At 40.3% G+C, this 16139-nt stretch overlaps 1 protein-coding gene across 11 annotated transcripts in view; it reads right to left on the minus strand.

The window, feature by feature from the left end:
- L3mbtl3 (L3MBTL3 histone methyl-lysine binding protein) overlaps positions 1 to 16139 on the minus strand; it is a 101576-nt gene that overhangs the window by 47005 nt on the left and 38432 nt on the right. For all 11 annotated transcript variants that reach the window (XM_030245082.1, XM_006512735.4, XM_006512732.4 and 8 more), the window contains 4 exons: positions 14768 to 14872; positions 10355 to 10490; positions 8710 to 8801; positions 6222 to 6373 (listed from right to left, as the gene is read on the minus strand). In XM_030245082.1, coding sequence (XP_030100942.1) covers positions 6222 to 6373; positions 8710 to 8801; positions 10355 to 10490; positions 14768 to 14872 — 485 coding nt within the window. The remainder of the gene's footprint in view (positions 1 to 6221; positions 6374 to 8709; positions 8802 to 10354; positions 10491 to 14767; positions 14873 to 16139) is intronic.

Below are 16139 nucleotides of genomic sequence, written 5' to 3' on the forward strand. Positions count from 1 at the left end.
GTGATGGGGGCATCCTGTATGCTAAGGATATAGCCTATATATTAAGGATACTTCCTTTCTGCTAGGGATACATCAGGTTTTAAATCAAATCTCTCTTCCCTCATGTGTGCACTGGTAAAAAAACAATTCATCAGAGACCATGATGTGCAGGTACAGAGGGCAGAACAAAAATTAGAGTCAGGGTAGGGCTCTCAGGGATGGCCTGGGCTAGTCACCCAGGTGGAAAGCCAGAAGGTAAGCCAAGTGGGAGACATATATTTCTCCTTGTTTATTCGAAGAAGAAGAAGAAGAAGAAGAAGAAGAAGAGGAGGAGGAGGAGGAGGAGGAGGAGGAGGAGAGAGGAGGAGGAGGAGGAAGGAAAAAGAAGAGAAGGAAATGTAGTAGCCTGGAAGAGCAGTCAAAGAGAGGCAAGGACTAAGGGTCCAGCTGACCTTCACATTAATAGCCACAAATGCAAAGTCATAGCAATCAGCATGTGATACCCATTTCTAGCTATAGTCATTGGTCAGGCACAGATACAGTAGGCAGAAGTGGATTCAACCCAGACTGGCATGGAGTCAGGTAAACATACAATAGATAAATAGAGACCACATTTGCCAGGGAAGAGTTCCAGTAAATATCACAGAATGACAAGAGGCCTATAGGCATACCACAGCATGGATCCTGTGCTCACAAAGATAATAAATGGAGAGAGAGACAGACAGACAGAGAGACAGAGAAACAGAGAGACACAGAGAGAGAAAGAGAAAGGGGAGAGAGACAGAAAACTAGAAGTTCATAGCCAGGGAGTAACAAAAATTGGCATTACCAATCAGGAAGAAATGCTGATTAAGTAGTCAAACCCAAAGAGCTTTCTAAGAAATGTTCTAAGTGAGTGAGGTTAGCATAGCTTCTCAAGTGCACACTGTCAGCAATAGCACACACTGAGACAGAGAGCACTACTTCAAGCTGGTTTTCCGCAGAGTTTACTTCAAAAGAAAACACTTTAGCTTCAGGCTGGAGAGGAAGGACCTGGGTTCATCTCCTAGGAACCCACAAGGGAGCTCACAACCACCTAGAACTCCAGTTCCAGTGAGATCTGACGCCCCCTTCTGGCATCAGCAAGCCTTGCATGCACATGGTACACAGACATCGCATAAAAAGCTAGGCTAATATCAAGTTTATCTGTCCTCATGAAACACTCCTATTTCTGCAGCCTGTATGGACTACTCTGCTTCCCTTGAGAGACAAGAGAACTTTGTTCTTCTCCTTAGTTATGACGATGCTACATCCCCTCCTCTGAACTCCACGTTTTAGAAACCTCAGAAGCATGGCTCTTGCAAATCATGTGTTGTTGCATCGGATGAAAAAAGTTGATTCTCCTCAGAGAATCACCTAAGAGAGAAGCCTAGAGACAACACACCACACAACTGGAACTTGCATCTGCTCTGACTCAACACTTCTCCTCTCTAAACCAATCTGATATTAAAATGAAACTGAAACAACTTCCTTTTAAATTATAGTAAGCCTTATAACTAATGTACGAAGCAAAATTATATAACTAACATACAAAGTAAAATAGTATAATTTTATGCAGTGGTACATAATATTTCAATATATGAAATAATTATTCTTTCTAAAATATTTGTGTCATTCTATACTCTTAGATGACTATAATGTTTTAGTCATTTACTTTTTCTCTTTCCAATAAAAGTACTCTGTAGGGGGAACAAAAGGAAGTAGTACTTATAAATAGCTTCATAAAAAATAATACATATACAGTGGTTCAATTCTTTCTCTTGTCAATCAAATGTAACGGTAAAGTACCTGCCAAAGTCATGCTGATTATTTCAAAGCAAAAATAAATGTTACTAACTTTAGATTTTTTTGATTTATCTATAAATTACAACTAAGGAAATCTACACCATACTGCTTATTGCCTAAATGTTACATGAAGTCCATCATAAGTATTTATTAAGTCACCATTGAAGCTAAAGCCACCATCTCAATGAAGAAAATAAGCATAGCCCACTCTGACCCATTTTCCTTATACTCTGTCAGTAGCACACAGCGCCCCACTCAAAAGTTGGAAGGCTCCAAACTCATTTCCTTTGCCACCGAACAAGTCATCATAGTCCCATCCAGTGTTCGAAGGCAGACATGTGACAAGTGACCGGCACCAATCACTTTTCACTTCTTCTCCCTATCTCCATCATTTAGGACTTTATGCAAATCACGGGTGAACTACTAATAGCAGACTGCTATGATCCCTGTGGATCAATCGTGGGTGGTTCTGAAAAGCTCAGAAAACAAATTCACAAACACAAAAACCCCTCAATATTTATGATTTAACTATAAAGTGAGCAAGATCATGTTATACAAATTCCAACAGGCTAAGTGAGTACCCCAGCCCCTAGGGTTAAAAGGGAGATGTGCTTTGTTGGAGGTGGGTATTTGTTTAGCTCAGACTAGCCTTGAATTTGCTGTGTAGAGAGTGACTTTCACTTTTTTGATCCTCCAGCCTCCTTTTCCCAAAAACTACATCAACTTCCATGTGTATGCATGAGAGCCAAGCAAGGATATTTCTTCTTTTTCTCTGTGCTGAGAGAGAAGACGTGATTAATGTGACCAGTCATCTCGTGTCAGATAGCTACACTCCCTTCCTTCACAGTGCTTTGAGACCTTCTTCTAGCCCAGAAACCACACTCAACATACTCTAAGTGCAGGAATACAACCTTAGAAGATGATGTCCGCACTTGCCCCTTCCATGCTTCAAGTACTTGCGAACTGATTTCTGCCCCCTGAAACTTTTATTTGAATCCTGTGGCATGCGATGAAGCAGGTATTATCTGACCCCTACAGAAGGGGCAACTAGGCCGCAAGAGTTAAGTAAGCTACAAGGTGCCAGTTTCCACAGAGCATGCCTGACAGTGACTCAACATCCCCTCAGGTGTAACTCTAATCCCATGTCTTCTGCCTTTCTTCATGAACCCTCCAGTGAGGTTGAATCAATCCTTCATTCCACATGCCACACAAGACAGCAACAGATGGTACGGGGTGGGGGTGGGGTGGGGTGGGGTTGGAGGTGGGTACACAATTAAACCCTAAGCACCAATGACTGAGGGCACGTTTCTCTCCTACCTGAGAACACAGGTCCCCAGTGCCAAAGTTCAAGACTTAAGTTCCATTCACTGCATGCCCTTCTGCAAAAACACCACTCAGTGTACTTCCAACTAAACTTAGTAATAAAAGTTCATGGCACTCTAAGACCCATGTTACAAATCAGTTAATATTATATTATGAGAAAACTAAAGTTATTATTATTGTAAACTTGTAAATATTAAAGAGCTGGACCTTGAGGCACAGTTTGTAGTTACTCAGAAACAGCTGGGGAAAGGTGGTTTCTTCCACGTCACCAATTTGATGCTTCCCTTTCGACAGATCTACTCTTTGCTGACTTTTGCCCTAACTCACCAAGAGATCCATCACAACAAACTGAAACCCAAGGGGCTGAGGCTGCAGATCCACGCACTCAGGACTTTGTGCTAAACATATTAAGTCCCATGGTCATGCTGTCCTGGAGCTGGATCCCCAAAGACACGATCACACTAAAATAGCATTTCTTTCCAAGGAAAAATATTTCCCAGTGCCTGGGGGGAAGAAGAGGAGACAATTCTCATCATATGTTCTGTCTCTGGAGCCCAATATCAGGCAAGAGGGAGGGAAGAGGGAAAGAGGCTGCGTATGCAATAGGGGGTAGGGTACAGTATTCCTAAGGTGCTTATAACAGAGCAAGACAATGCAGAGGTTCCTCTATCTTGTACTCTTGTTGTGGCCATTTCAAGTTTAAACTAGAATTTGATCCCTTTGATAGAGAATCCCATAGACAACAAGCAAACCCTATTCTAGGAGCCCAAGGTCACAACACTCCAGCTACCTTACCTTAGCTTCTGCTAAACTGACTGTTTGTACAAAACCCCTCCTCCATCTAACTGCTTATCTTAGCATCTGTTAAAAGATTTTCTTGCGCAAAACCTCTCCCTGCAGCTGCAGAGCAAGACATACAGGATGTGGTTTCTACCTTTTAAAAACCCCTACCCGAAATACTTGGTGCTATCTTTGGGTCTTGAATACCTGAGTGCAGTCCAAGGCTACTGGAGTGAAGACTTTCAATTTGTTGACTCATCTCTGGTAGGATCCTAGTAACAATCCTCACTTTCCTTCCTGCATCTTTATTTTTTATTTTTTGGTTTTTTTAGACAGGGTTTCTCTGTATAGCCCTGGTTGTCCTAGAACTCACTCTGTAGACCAGGCTGGCCTTGAACTCAGAAATCCGCCTGCCTCTGCCTCCCAAGTGCTGGGATTAAAGGCATGTGCCACCACTGCCCGGCTTCCTTCCTGCATCTTTAAAGTAATGTCTAGTTTGAATATTCTGTGAATATTAAGACTGACCTTGAGGCGAACAACTATCAGGAAACCCAGAGGTATATTTTATTTTTAGCATACACTCTTTTCCTTTCCTCAGTCCTGCACACAATTTCCTCATGTTCCTTTTTAGAAGGCAGAAATTCTTCATTACAACTAAACACACACTATCTTGATGTAGACAGACACATGCTTTTCATTTCTTCTGTATAAAGTGGAATACAGCATCTCTATACTACGGGGCTGGGAGCTCTCATTTCAAAACTACTTTAAACTAAAAAAGGAAAGGAAATATGTAACCTCAATTACACACCAAAGTAATTTATACAGGAAGAAAAAAATCCCAAATTCAAAAGACTAGAGAAATAGAGACAGTCCAGCATTAAGCAATTTTAAATGTGCCTTAGTTGCACACTAAGGAAGGGAACACACTTTCTTTTGCTGACAATTAACAAAATATCATTTCATGTCAATAGAAACATAAGTAGCCCTCAAAGACATCCCAGTCTGAAGATAAAGGCATTAGTGTATGCTTTTAAATATGCAGAATGAGTTATAAGAGAGCAGATTTCCCTTTGCATTTATCAGAAGGAAGCAGGGTTCTATCTGTTTATTCACCAGGGCACTTGTGAAAAGCTTCCCATGGTCATTACTTTCTTCCAGAAATCCATGTGCAGAGTCAATGTCATACTGAAGAAGTAATTATGGCTTTAAAACACTGTGATGTCCTGGACAACAGAGGCAGGTTGATCTCTGTGAGTTCAAGGCCAGCCCTGTTCTGCACCTCAAGTTTCAGGAAAGTTAGGGCAATACAAAGAGACTTTGTACTTTAAGAGCATCATACTATGAAAATGGTAAGATAATATAATAATAAAAAATATTCCTTAAATGATATCATTTGTATTCAGCTATCTGAATGGTTCAATTAGCTGAGTATAAATATATGGAAAGATAGTTAAAATTCTCAAAGAGTTATACAAGACTCTCAAGATGAGGAAGAAAATGAGCCTGTGCATGCTCAGACATGGAGGCATGTGTTGGGAATTCAGGAATACAAATTTTATGTTTGTTAAATCAAATACACATCCTGAGTCATTTCAAAGGATTTCATTAGAAATATATTGTACTAGAGATACAATATGGGGCATGCTTCTTCTTCTTCTTCTTTTTTTTTTTTTTTTTTTTTTTTTTGGTTTTTCGAGACAGGGTTTCTCTGTGTAGCCCTGACTGTCCTGAAACTCACTCTGTAGACCAGGCTGGCCTCGAACTCAGAAATCCGCCTGCCTCTGCCTCCCAAGTGCTGGGATTAAAGGTGTGGGCCACCACTCCTGGCATGGGACATGCTTAAAAATATAATGTAGAACAAGCTTACAAACCTGTAATACAAAAAAGTGGAGCAGAATTTTGATTTAATTTTTGCTTTTTATTTTCTTTCTTTTCTCTTATAGTATTTTATTTTATTTTTCTGTGTATGGGTAATTTGCCTGCTTATATTTCTGTGTACCGTGTGTGCAGTGCTCAGACAACAGAAGGGGGCACTTGACTCCCCAGAGACAAAGTTAAGGGTAGTCATGACTTGCCATGTGAGCACTGTTATTCTTTTCAAGACAGTCTCACAATTCCCTAGGTAGCAGAGGATGGCCTTGAGCCCCGATCCTCCTGCACCACCTCCTAAGAGCGAGGCTGACGTCAGTCATAGTTAGAACTTTTGGGCTTCTTATGAACTTCATATTGTCCCTTATTTTGAACTGTGTACTGATTTTTTTCCCTAGATAAGCATTAAAATTTCAAAAGCGTTGTAATGGAAACTGTCTCACCAATAGTCATAGCTCTCATCCCAGTTGTCAAAATGTACCAGGAAACGATTGTCCACCATATCTGTTACCGTAGCAACACAGATGACAGAAGGGCTCTTTTTGTCTGCAGCCTCGAGCTTCATCCCAACTCGAAAGCCTGACGGGATCACTGTCTATGGAAACACGCAGATTTAATTAGAGATGAGCGCGCACTTCAGCAGCAAAGACCTACACACTCTGTACCCTGCTTCAAGGACAGGCATTCACAGCTTCTTTCACCTCATTTAGAACCGCTATTGGCCGCCTCACAGTGGGGTTGCTTTCTACTGGCAACAAAGACAAACAAAGCTCTACGTTACATTCAATTAACTGGGCCTCAGAACTAAACACCCCCAAGCTTGCAGAGTTTAAAATAATTAATTTCAGCACGTGCTTTAATACCTTAGTTAGGAGACGGATACTAGGCAGGCAAGTCTGAGTCAACACATGGCTTATTTGGCCTTCTTTTCCTTGATTTCAGATCGGACAATGAAAATTATTTCACAGAAAAGATGCACTTAATTCTCTTAAAAATGTGGAGTCATTACTAATTCACTTTTAGCTCTGTGAACATCTCTCAAGTACTCGCTCAAGAAAGTAGGTCACCTTCCTATATGAAAAGCTTCAAGCTATTACAAGTTTGGCTTGCTACTACAGAAAGTTCTGTTCACAGCAGCTGCAGCGGAGCTCCCTGTCAACATACACTGTCATTAGGAATATTAAGTATTTTAAGGAAATCCACATAGTATCAGCCATAAAAGTTCACTAAGCTAGTGCTTGAGGGAAACCAATGTGTAAGTAACCCTCACAATTTTTTGTGGAAAAATATCGTAATCTCAGAGTACGATACTGGAATATTCCTTATGTCAGCCACAAAACAATGTAAGTCATTTCTACCCTCCAGTGAAAATCCTTCATTTCAAACCGAAGCATATGGGTAACACTGTAATGCTTTAAGCAAGTAAATGCTACAAAGTAAAACTATACAAGTAGAGTTGCAAAAATGTAGCCCAATATATCTGAAAATGCTGTTAAGACCTAAGTGAATTAAATAGGCACATGCAAATAATATACAGAGCACTTAACATACATTTGAACCCTGAAATTATATATTTATAATATTTATCACATAATTTTAATATCTATTTATGACCATAAATACCTGACTATTCTGAGGTGGAGAATGTAGACATAGATTTAACTCTCCAATGCCAAAACACAGCCTAAGATTAGGTTGTGTGTTAACCATGTCTAGAATCTAGTGATGGTTCAGGGCAGTTAATCACGACATGGTGCAAGTCATTACTAGAGGAGCAGCTATGGGGCAGAGACACAGGCTGCTGCACATCCACCCCACTGACTTTTCTCCAGGGATACATCTTGTCAGAGAACACTTATGGGGGTGGGGGGAACACTTACATTCCACTGATTAAGCTGTCGGCCCAATTAAGAGATAATAAAATAGGCTGACCATATTCTCTCTCTTTCTCCTTTTAATCTTTAATTCGACATAATTTATGTTCAATTTAATCAGAGCATATTTCTTCCATTAGATTTGTACCCTCAAAACAGCTGCCTGACATCACTGCCCAGACTGAAAGTTTTCCCTGATGCTAATACCTGTTCCATCTGGAGGGAACCCTGAGAGTGTCACTGCTGCCCCTCTGTCCTCTTTACTCCCTGCTACCTAAAGGATGAATCCAGAGCAGGAGGATGCTCAGACTCTTACTAGAGACCCAGGCTGCAGAGAGTCTGTTCTACTGTCCACTGAGGGCACTGGAAAACCTTAATTCCAGGGTTCAGAATCATGAGGTTCATTTATCTGCAGTGAAAGGTTGTATGTGCCCTTGCATCTAGTCCTTGTGAGCCATAAGAATGACATATTTTATTTGCTGCGCTTAGATAATATCTTGGAGAGGGAAGGGTGCAATGCATCAGGACACCTTGGATATGCCACGGGAGGAACACAGAGTGAAAGCACAAAGACAGACAAGAAACAGAAAATGCACCCACATCTGCCTTTGCTTTTCCTACAATAACTATGACCACCAAAGGTATAAGCTTCAATAAAGGCATAGCAGAGTCCCTAGTGACCTCCCGCCAGCAACTCAAACAGGGCTACATCCATCACACCATGTGAATTCCGGCTGAGCAGCGCTCCTAATTAAATGAAGGTAACAGTATAATGTTTCAACCGATTTTATTTTTATCCATCTTAATTGTAAGTCACACCTGGATTTCATATTATGTTGTCTTCTACCATTGAGTAAGACAACCATAATATGGTTATAAATTGACATTTATTCATGAAGAATTTAAGCTAATTTTAAAGTTTAATTAAGACATGGGAACTCTACTTACCAAGGCAATAAATTTTATTATAGCTCCTTGTTATTGCTTGTGATTTATCCTATGAGACACTTTAAAAAAATCACTTATTCTGAAAGAAAAGTACGTTAGATGCACTTACTATGTTCTGATTTTCAAATAATGACTTGGGAGCAGCCTGGGCTTTGCAAGTCTTAAGGTAGGACTGCCAATTAAATTCTTCTTCTTTATACCCTAGAGTGAAAGCACATGTGGACAGACTTAGGAACATTACAAAGAACCACCAGTCCTACTGCAATCAAATGGCTTTTTTTTTTTCAATAAATAAAATGTAACCCATAATTTATAACTTTATTATTTTTAGATACAGCTGGCGTTTAACTTTATTTTTTAACTCTAAATGGATATAATGATGAATGTACAGAAAAGGAACAAGGAAGGAAATATATTTGAACCTGACATGCTTTGTGGGGTCAAGCATCTTCTATCAACGTAGTAACCGTTCCAGTGCCTCGGAAGTAGGACAGGCAAACCAGAGTAATAACCAACCCCTCGCCCCCATGAGTCTAATTACAGTAAGAGCCAAGACCTTGTCTAACTTTCCCATTTCCTCACAAGAAGTGAATTTTTAAAAGGACTTTTATATTTCTCAAAATCCCACATTATCTTTAACCTTTAGTTAGAATAAAGGGTTGGTGAACTTCTATAAAATAACATCTTTGGGGCTGGAGAGAGCCCATGACTGGCTGCAAGGCTCTGAGTTCTATCCCCAACACTGCAGGAAGTTTAAAGAAAAAAAAAAGAAATGTGATTAAATCCATAGAGATGGACTGAAAATTATAATAATTGCTTTGCTGGAAGTTTTAAAAATAATTATAAAACAGTTTTTAAAAAAAAACTCTGACAGATTATAATATAAAGAACTCTTTTGGGCATAGTGCCTCCTATAAGCACTCGGGAGACAGGAAAACTGGCAAAGAGCTCATTTGGAGAAAAGGCTATATGTCTCAAAAATAAAAAATAAAGAGTGAAGAACTCCACATGGCTGGGGGCATAAAACCAGCGTGAAGCATGTGGTTCACACAAGCGAGCCCTTTCATCTTGATCCCTATGTCCAAAAAATAATTATTAGTCCAACAACTAACTATGCATGGTAATTTTTAGTAAAATACTTTTTCAAGGTATGGGTTTCTCAGTATTCTTTCTCTTTCTCTTCCTACCTGTCCCTCTCCCAATGAAATAATGTCTACCTACCCTAATCTGTCTTGGCCTTGAAATTACAGTAAAGCCCGAACTAACTTCTAACCAACAATCCCCTCACCTTGCTAGCACTAGGATTATAGGTGTGTGCCACCATATCTGGATTATCAATACTTTTTTATATAGTAAAATAGCAGTAAAACTAATGTCTGAAATGTTTTTTTTCAAGACTATATATATACATATATATATATATACATATATATGTATATATATGTATATATATACACCTATGTATATGTATTCACACATATATACAGAGAAGACAGATCTGTTTGTAAAAGTTGTTTATAGTAAAGAATCATTATTATTCAGGTGTTATTTCATATGCAATAAGTACATGAAAATAATTCAGTATCTTAAATTAGATTTTCCTTTATCTCTTTGACTTTAAGAAGCATGCTTTACATCATGAACAATTAGCTTGAATTGATCTACATAAGGAATAACTCCTAAAGCTTCGGAGTTGGCATCTAAGAAAGAAAGACTGTACTGAATTTAAAGCCTGAGAGACAAAGTAGCAGCACCTTTTGGAGGGCGGAGCTTATGGCCAGTCTTCTCACACCAGCCTACTGGGTGAATGTCCAGAGCATCTGCATTTACCCAGAAGTCATAGCAATCAGAATAACCGTCAAAGTGAAGTTTTATCCTATATCCACAAACCTGAAATAGGTAATCAGGTAGAGTAAGTTAAAATAACAAGCAGATACATACACATATATATAGACATACACACATACAGATATACACAGAGATACATATATAGACATACACATACCAACATATGCATACAGACACACAGGCACACACAGACACACTGATACACACACACAGAAAGACTTATACAAATCACATATACAGATACACACACAAACATGCACAGACACATAGAAACCCATAGATACACATACATATACACACACAGAGATAGACATGTACACAGACACAGATATACATACATACACATATATGTTCATACACACACACACACCACAATAAATTAGCATAGGTATCACATGTGACATGTACTCAGAGAGGTTAAGGAAATGATGGCCTTGGCTGTAAGGTGCTTGTCACACAAAGGTGAGGACCCACAAGGAGCTGGAGGCTTAGTGAAGAGCTAGCACTGTGATCTCCCAATAATGAGTCATGGTAGTTACTGTCATGGAAAGGTCTCTATTAAAGGCATCCTATTAAAATTCAAGTGGCAGACCAAATTACACAAGGTGAGGCATTCTGTGGGAAAACTATGTGTGTCCTTATATATGTGTGTATCTCTTTCTAAAAAAAATGTATGGACATTTATACACATATTTACATGGATATACAATGGATATATACATATATATGTACAATTATTTATATGTAATACATTCATAATTAGAGTCTTAAAGAATATAACAAAATATTAACAATTACTTCTTCTGGGAAGTGGGAGCCAAAAAAAAAGAAGCAAAAAAAAAAAAAAAAAAGGGAATAATGTCACTCATGTTACATTTTAATTAAAGTTCATCAATATGTAGCATATACAAATTTACAGTTAAACCCACTTATCCCAGAATCTGGAGTCCTAGTGACACTGGGGAATGCATTGTCTCAGGAGGGCTGAGGGCTAATCCCACCTCCACCACCAGAGGGGTCAGAGGTCTCTTGTCTACCCTGCCTAGCAGGCAGCTGCCCCCACTCCCCCCATACAAGCTAAGCTCATTTAGAGCCTCTAGTCCCTTGTGGTCAGTACGGAGCCTCTCCTCCCCAACTCTCTTGTCCTCTGCAGTGATGTAACTTTGGTCAACAACCTCTTATAGTCTCAGCTTCCCTGCCTAAGGACCCCTCCAGGGCTTGAACCACCACGTGCACTATCTCTTACCCTGGTTACCCTCAGGCACTTTTATCATGTTCCCTCTCACCAAGACCCTGAGTCCCACCTGGTGCCTCCTCTCCGGTCTGAGGACTTAAATATCTTTTGTTTTCTCTTATTTCGTGTGTGTGTGTGTGTGTGTGTGTGTGTGTGTGTGTGTGTGTGTGTTATGTGCTCCCATAAACCTGGATCCCACAAGGTACTGCCATTCAACTCCTGCAGTAAAGGACTAACCCTAGGAAGTAAGACTTGTCCTTTCCAATTTGCTAATCGACCTTTCCCAAGCTTCCAAGCCTGTACCCAAACCTAGCCTAGTAAATGCTTCTGGGACAAATAAATTAATAAAGTTGATTTCCAACGTTCACAAATTATGTACCTATGAATTCACTTGCTTGTTGAAACTTTTCTAACCCAAAAAGTGTGAAGCCAGTGGTAACAAAGCAGGACCTAGCGAGGACCCTTCGGACTTCCTTCTGTGAATGAGCCCCCCTGTATGCTGTCTATTTAGTACCATTTTCCACACCTTCTTCCTTTCAGTTGGTGATTTCACTCATTAGCCTCTAACTTCCCAGAATGCTATGCAGAAGCAAACAGACTAGTGTTCATTTATGTGACTAGGAGCTTCATTTATGTGTGCACCGCGGAGTTGCTGATGAATGAGAGCTCAGTTTTGGGTTTTTTTGGTTTTTTTTTTTTTTTTTTTTTTTACAAAACAATAATAATAATCAAGGAGTCATCAAACAAAAACAAGTAAGTGTGTGTGCGCGCGCGCGCTCACCAAAGTACTCTTACTAGAGGAATCTAAGCCTGCATTCCCTCAAGGGGCAATGGTTTCCCATAAACTAATCTGAGCGATATAAGAATCTTGAATAAGAATAGCTGCAAGAATCAACTCCCTGCTGGTGATCCCAGCACTCACGAAACTGAGGCAGGAGGATGTGCAAGGTGGCCATATTCTATACATTAAGACTACTTCTGAAAAAAAGAAAGAAAGAAAGAAATGCAACTCTGGTGGAATGCTGGCCATCTCCAAAAGAAAGTTCCTAAGGAATCTAGCTTCCTTTCTCCTCATTCCTGCCAACCCTTTCTGCCTTGCCACCCCCCAGAGCTACTAATCTCCATTCCTTTGATAATTATTCAACACCCGGGTCTTCCCACAGGTAAGCCTGCTGTGCTCAGGACTCCGGCTTTACCCCTCCTTCCGCTCCAAGGGAGGGGCTGCTCCTCGGAGTAAAGCCCCAAACCCTCAGGTATCCAGAAGCCATCAGTTCTTTTGGCCTCTTAAGGCAGGGGAGCAGATTAAAATAAAGACACAACTGTTATTCAGTCTTGAGGTAAACAAATTCTCACACAATCTTGGTGAGATTTAAGAACTGACAAACTCAAGGACATCTAGTCAACGCTAAAACGGCCTCAGGGAGAAGAAGGAACCAGCAGCACTGACTTCCCTGTCACACAATGTCCTAAGCAATGTCCACAACATTCATTCTGCCATTCCAGGTTGGTTCTTAACAGATCTACAAGCAGAGACGAGACAAGGCAAGAAAGGCTGTGCATTCAACAACATAGTTGATGATATGGTGTGGACGCTATGCAGAGTCAGGATTCAAATTCATCCTCCTGCATCATAGAAATAGATGCAATTCAGTTGCTATCAACATGTCACTAACAGCCAATGCAACGTCTCCACTGTTGCCACCACCATATGAAGCCTGTGCCACTATGGTCTGGTCAGCTGTTCTTTTTTTCCCATTCTCTCTCCAAGGCCCCAGCGAATCTCTTGCATGAGGTCTGTTGCTGGTGTGATTTTTGTGGTATTCCTCAGCTCCGATGACTAAAATACTCTTTCACCACAAAACCCTTCCAACAAGACCCAATGGTAAATGTGTATATATGTCACAGAAGCAAGAGGCAGACTATGCATAATGTAACATTTACATGTCTGGAAGAAAAATATCTATATCTAATTTGATGTGCAGGGAAGGTATCTAGAAGCAAGCAATAACTGTAAAGGTGCTCTCTAGATTTTGGCAAGAGGCAGATGGGACAGAGATCAGTACTCTAAGACTCCGAAATTTTAACAAAGAGCAGACAGAGTTTACAATTAAAAATCTACACTTAGTAAAATAAACCTCTAAAAAAACAGGAGTTGGGGCTGGGCTTTGTAGCTTGGTAATAGACTGCTTGCTTAGCATTCTGTGACGCTCAGGGTTCCCTCTTCAGTACCACACAGAAGTAAATACAGGAGTTAAATCCCCGCCCCTACACTCTTTCTTTCACACACAAATCTCTTAAAAGCATTTATTATTTACTGAATCTTCAAACTCAATCCTGCCTGCAGATCCTTCCCTTGAACACCCAGGCCCACAGCACCAGGGCCTCACCTCCAAAAGCAGCTAACACTGCACTATTTCTCCCAAGATCCTAAGTGCAAGACAGCCACTCAGCACTGGGCACACACCACACCGTGACCTGACTCCTTTGAGGAGAAGGTTTTAAAAGATCCATAACCTTAGTTCAAAGGAAGGAGTACTACCACAGGAGGAAAAAGAAATTTTAAAAGTCTTCTCAGTAATATAATGTAAACACTGTGTGTGTGTGTGTGTGTGTGTGTGTGTGTGTCTGTTGTGTTTGCTTCCTTCTTGAAATCTTCACACACAGAGACATTGCAAAATACCAATTAAGTATTTATAGCTATATATGTGTGTGTATGTATATGTAAGCAACATATATACATTGGTTGCTTAGCACTGTGGGAAGCTCTGGGTTCCCGCTTCAGAACCATAAAGAAGTAAATAGAGGAGTTAGTTTCCACCCCAAAGTCCTTTCTTTCACAGATAAATTTCAACTATATCAGTTCCTTTTGTCAAGAAACATACAGCATGGCAAAGACTATAGTATCTCAAAGGCGTCACTTCTAACCCCAGGTGCACCACCTGGAGAGTTAATATACATAAAAAAAAATGCTAAGCATCATGCCTCACATGTTGTAAACATTCAGCCAAGGACATTTTTCCTCATCATTAAGACCCCACGGTCATCCATCATCTCTTTTTCCAAACAAATACAAGGCGGAGCTCACCTCAGCCACAGTAAGGACGCAGTACATTGCCTGGTGGTCAGGGTCCACGCCTTCTAGCTTCATGCCCACTTTGAATCCATTTTTGTTATATGGGAAGGATTGGTGCTGAAATGCAAAGCAGCAGCAGCTTTGAGAGCGAGTTAATTTTTTATGGAATAAATGTAAGTTTAAAATACTAAAAAGATGGAGGGATCAATGACCTGAGATGAAATAATCTCCAGCTGTAATATTAAAATGATAGTCTAACAAAGTAGAGGTCAGTCAGCCATTGCCACGGGGTGAGAGACAGGGCAGAAAGGTGCATATAGCATTACAGGAAGGAAACACAAGAACTAGCAGTGCTGACCTGTCGGCAGAGACAGATCTGGTGCTTAGGGAAACACAGTGACAAGGGTGACACGTTATTGCCTTTTAATACTGACAATTTGAATCATATGATGATACTAATTTTTAAACATGTGCAAAGGTGGGATGGAGAGGTAGCTCAGTACGCAAGAACATGTGCTTTCTTCCCTCAGGGAGGGTCCAGTTTCCGTTCCCAGTTCCCAGTTCTCTTCTGCCTCTGCAGGCAACCACTCGTGGGCACCCAAACTTATTATTGAAAATAAATTGCTTTTAGAAATATAAGTTAGGGACAGGTGGATCTCTGAGTTCGAGGCCAGCCTGGTCTACAGAGCGAGTTCCAGGACAGCCAGGGCCACACAGACAAACTCTGTCTCAGAGGTGGGGAGTGGGGTAGAGTGAAAGTCTACTATGTAAGGTACAGAAAACAATTATCCAGAACAAGCTGTAATTACGATTATGTTTGAATTAAGATTCTCAATAATGATGCAATTCCTCTAATGTCCACTACACCTTTATTTTGTTTATTCATAACTAGAACGAACTCAAAGAAGTGACTTACATGGACAGAAGTACAGTCTGTGTGCTGAATCTTACTCACCAGAGCTTTGTAAATATGATCCTACTGGAGGACAGCTACTCCTGATAACTTACCTATTACCTATGGCTACCTTTATGCACATTATGGAAAAAGTTCTATTGTGGCGACACACTCCAGATGCCCTTTAAAAAGGAAATCCTATCTTAATCTGGAGACAAGAGATCCTATGCAGAGGTATACCCACTATCCACACTTTAAACTGATTTTAAATGATAGGATATTCTCATCAGGAATATGAGGTAAAGCATCTTAATAGGATGTATAACTCAATAACTCATTCTTGATCCCTCATAATTAGACATAAAGGGTATCTACTAGTTTCTCAGTAGCAGTATTCCTATAATGCAGAATGAGGGAATCCCAGTAAATGCTGAGGGGAAATTGTGAGCACGTATGCATGGGCGTGCACAGTGCTGTACACACTAATAA

The sequence above is a fragment of the Mus musculus genome, chromosome 10 (genome assembly GCF_000001635.26).
Source record: "Mus musculus strain C57BL/6J chromosome 10, GRCm38.p6 C57BL/6J".
In the NCBI taxonomy this organism is placed as follows: Eukaryota; Metazoa; Chordata; class Mammalia; order Rodentia; family Muridae; genus Mus; species Mus musculus.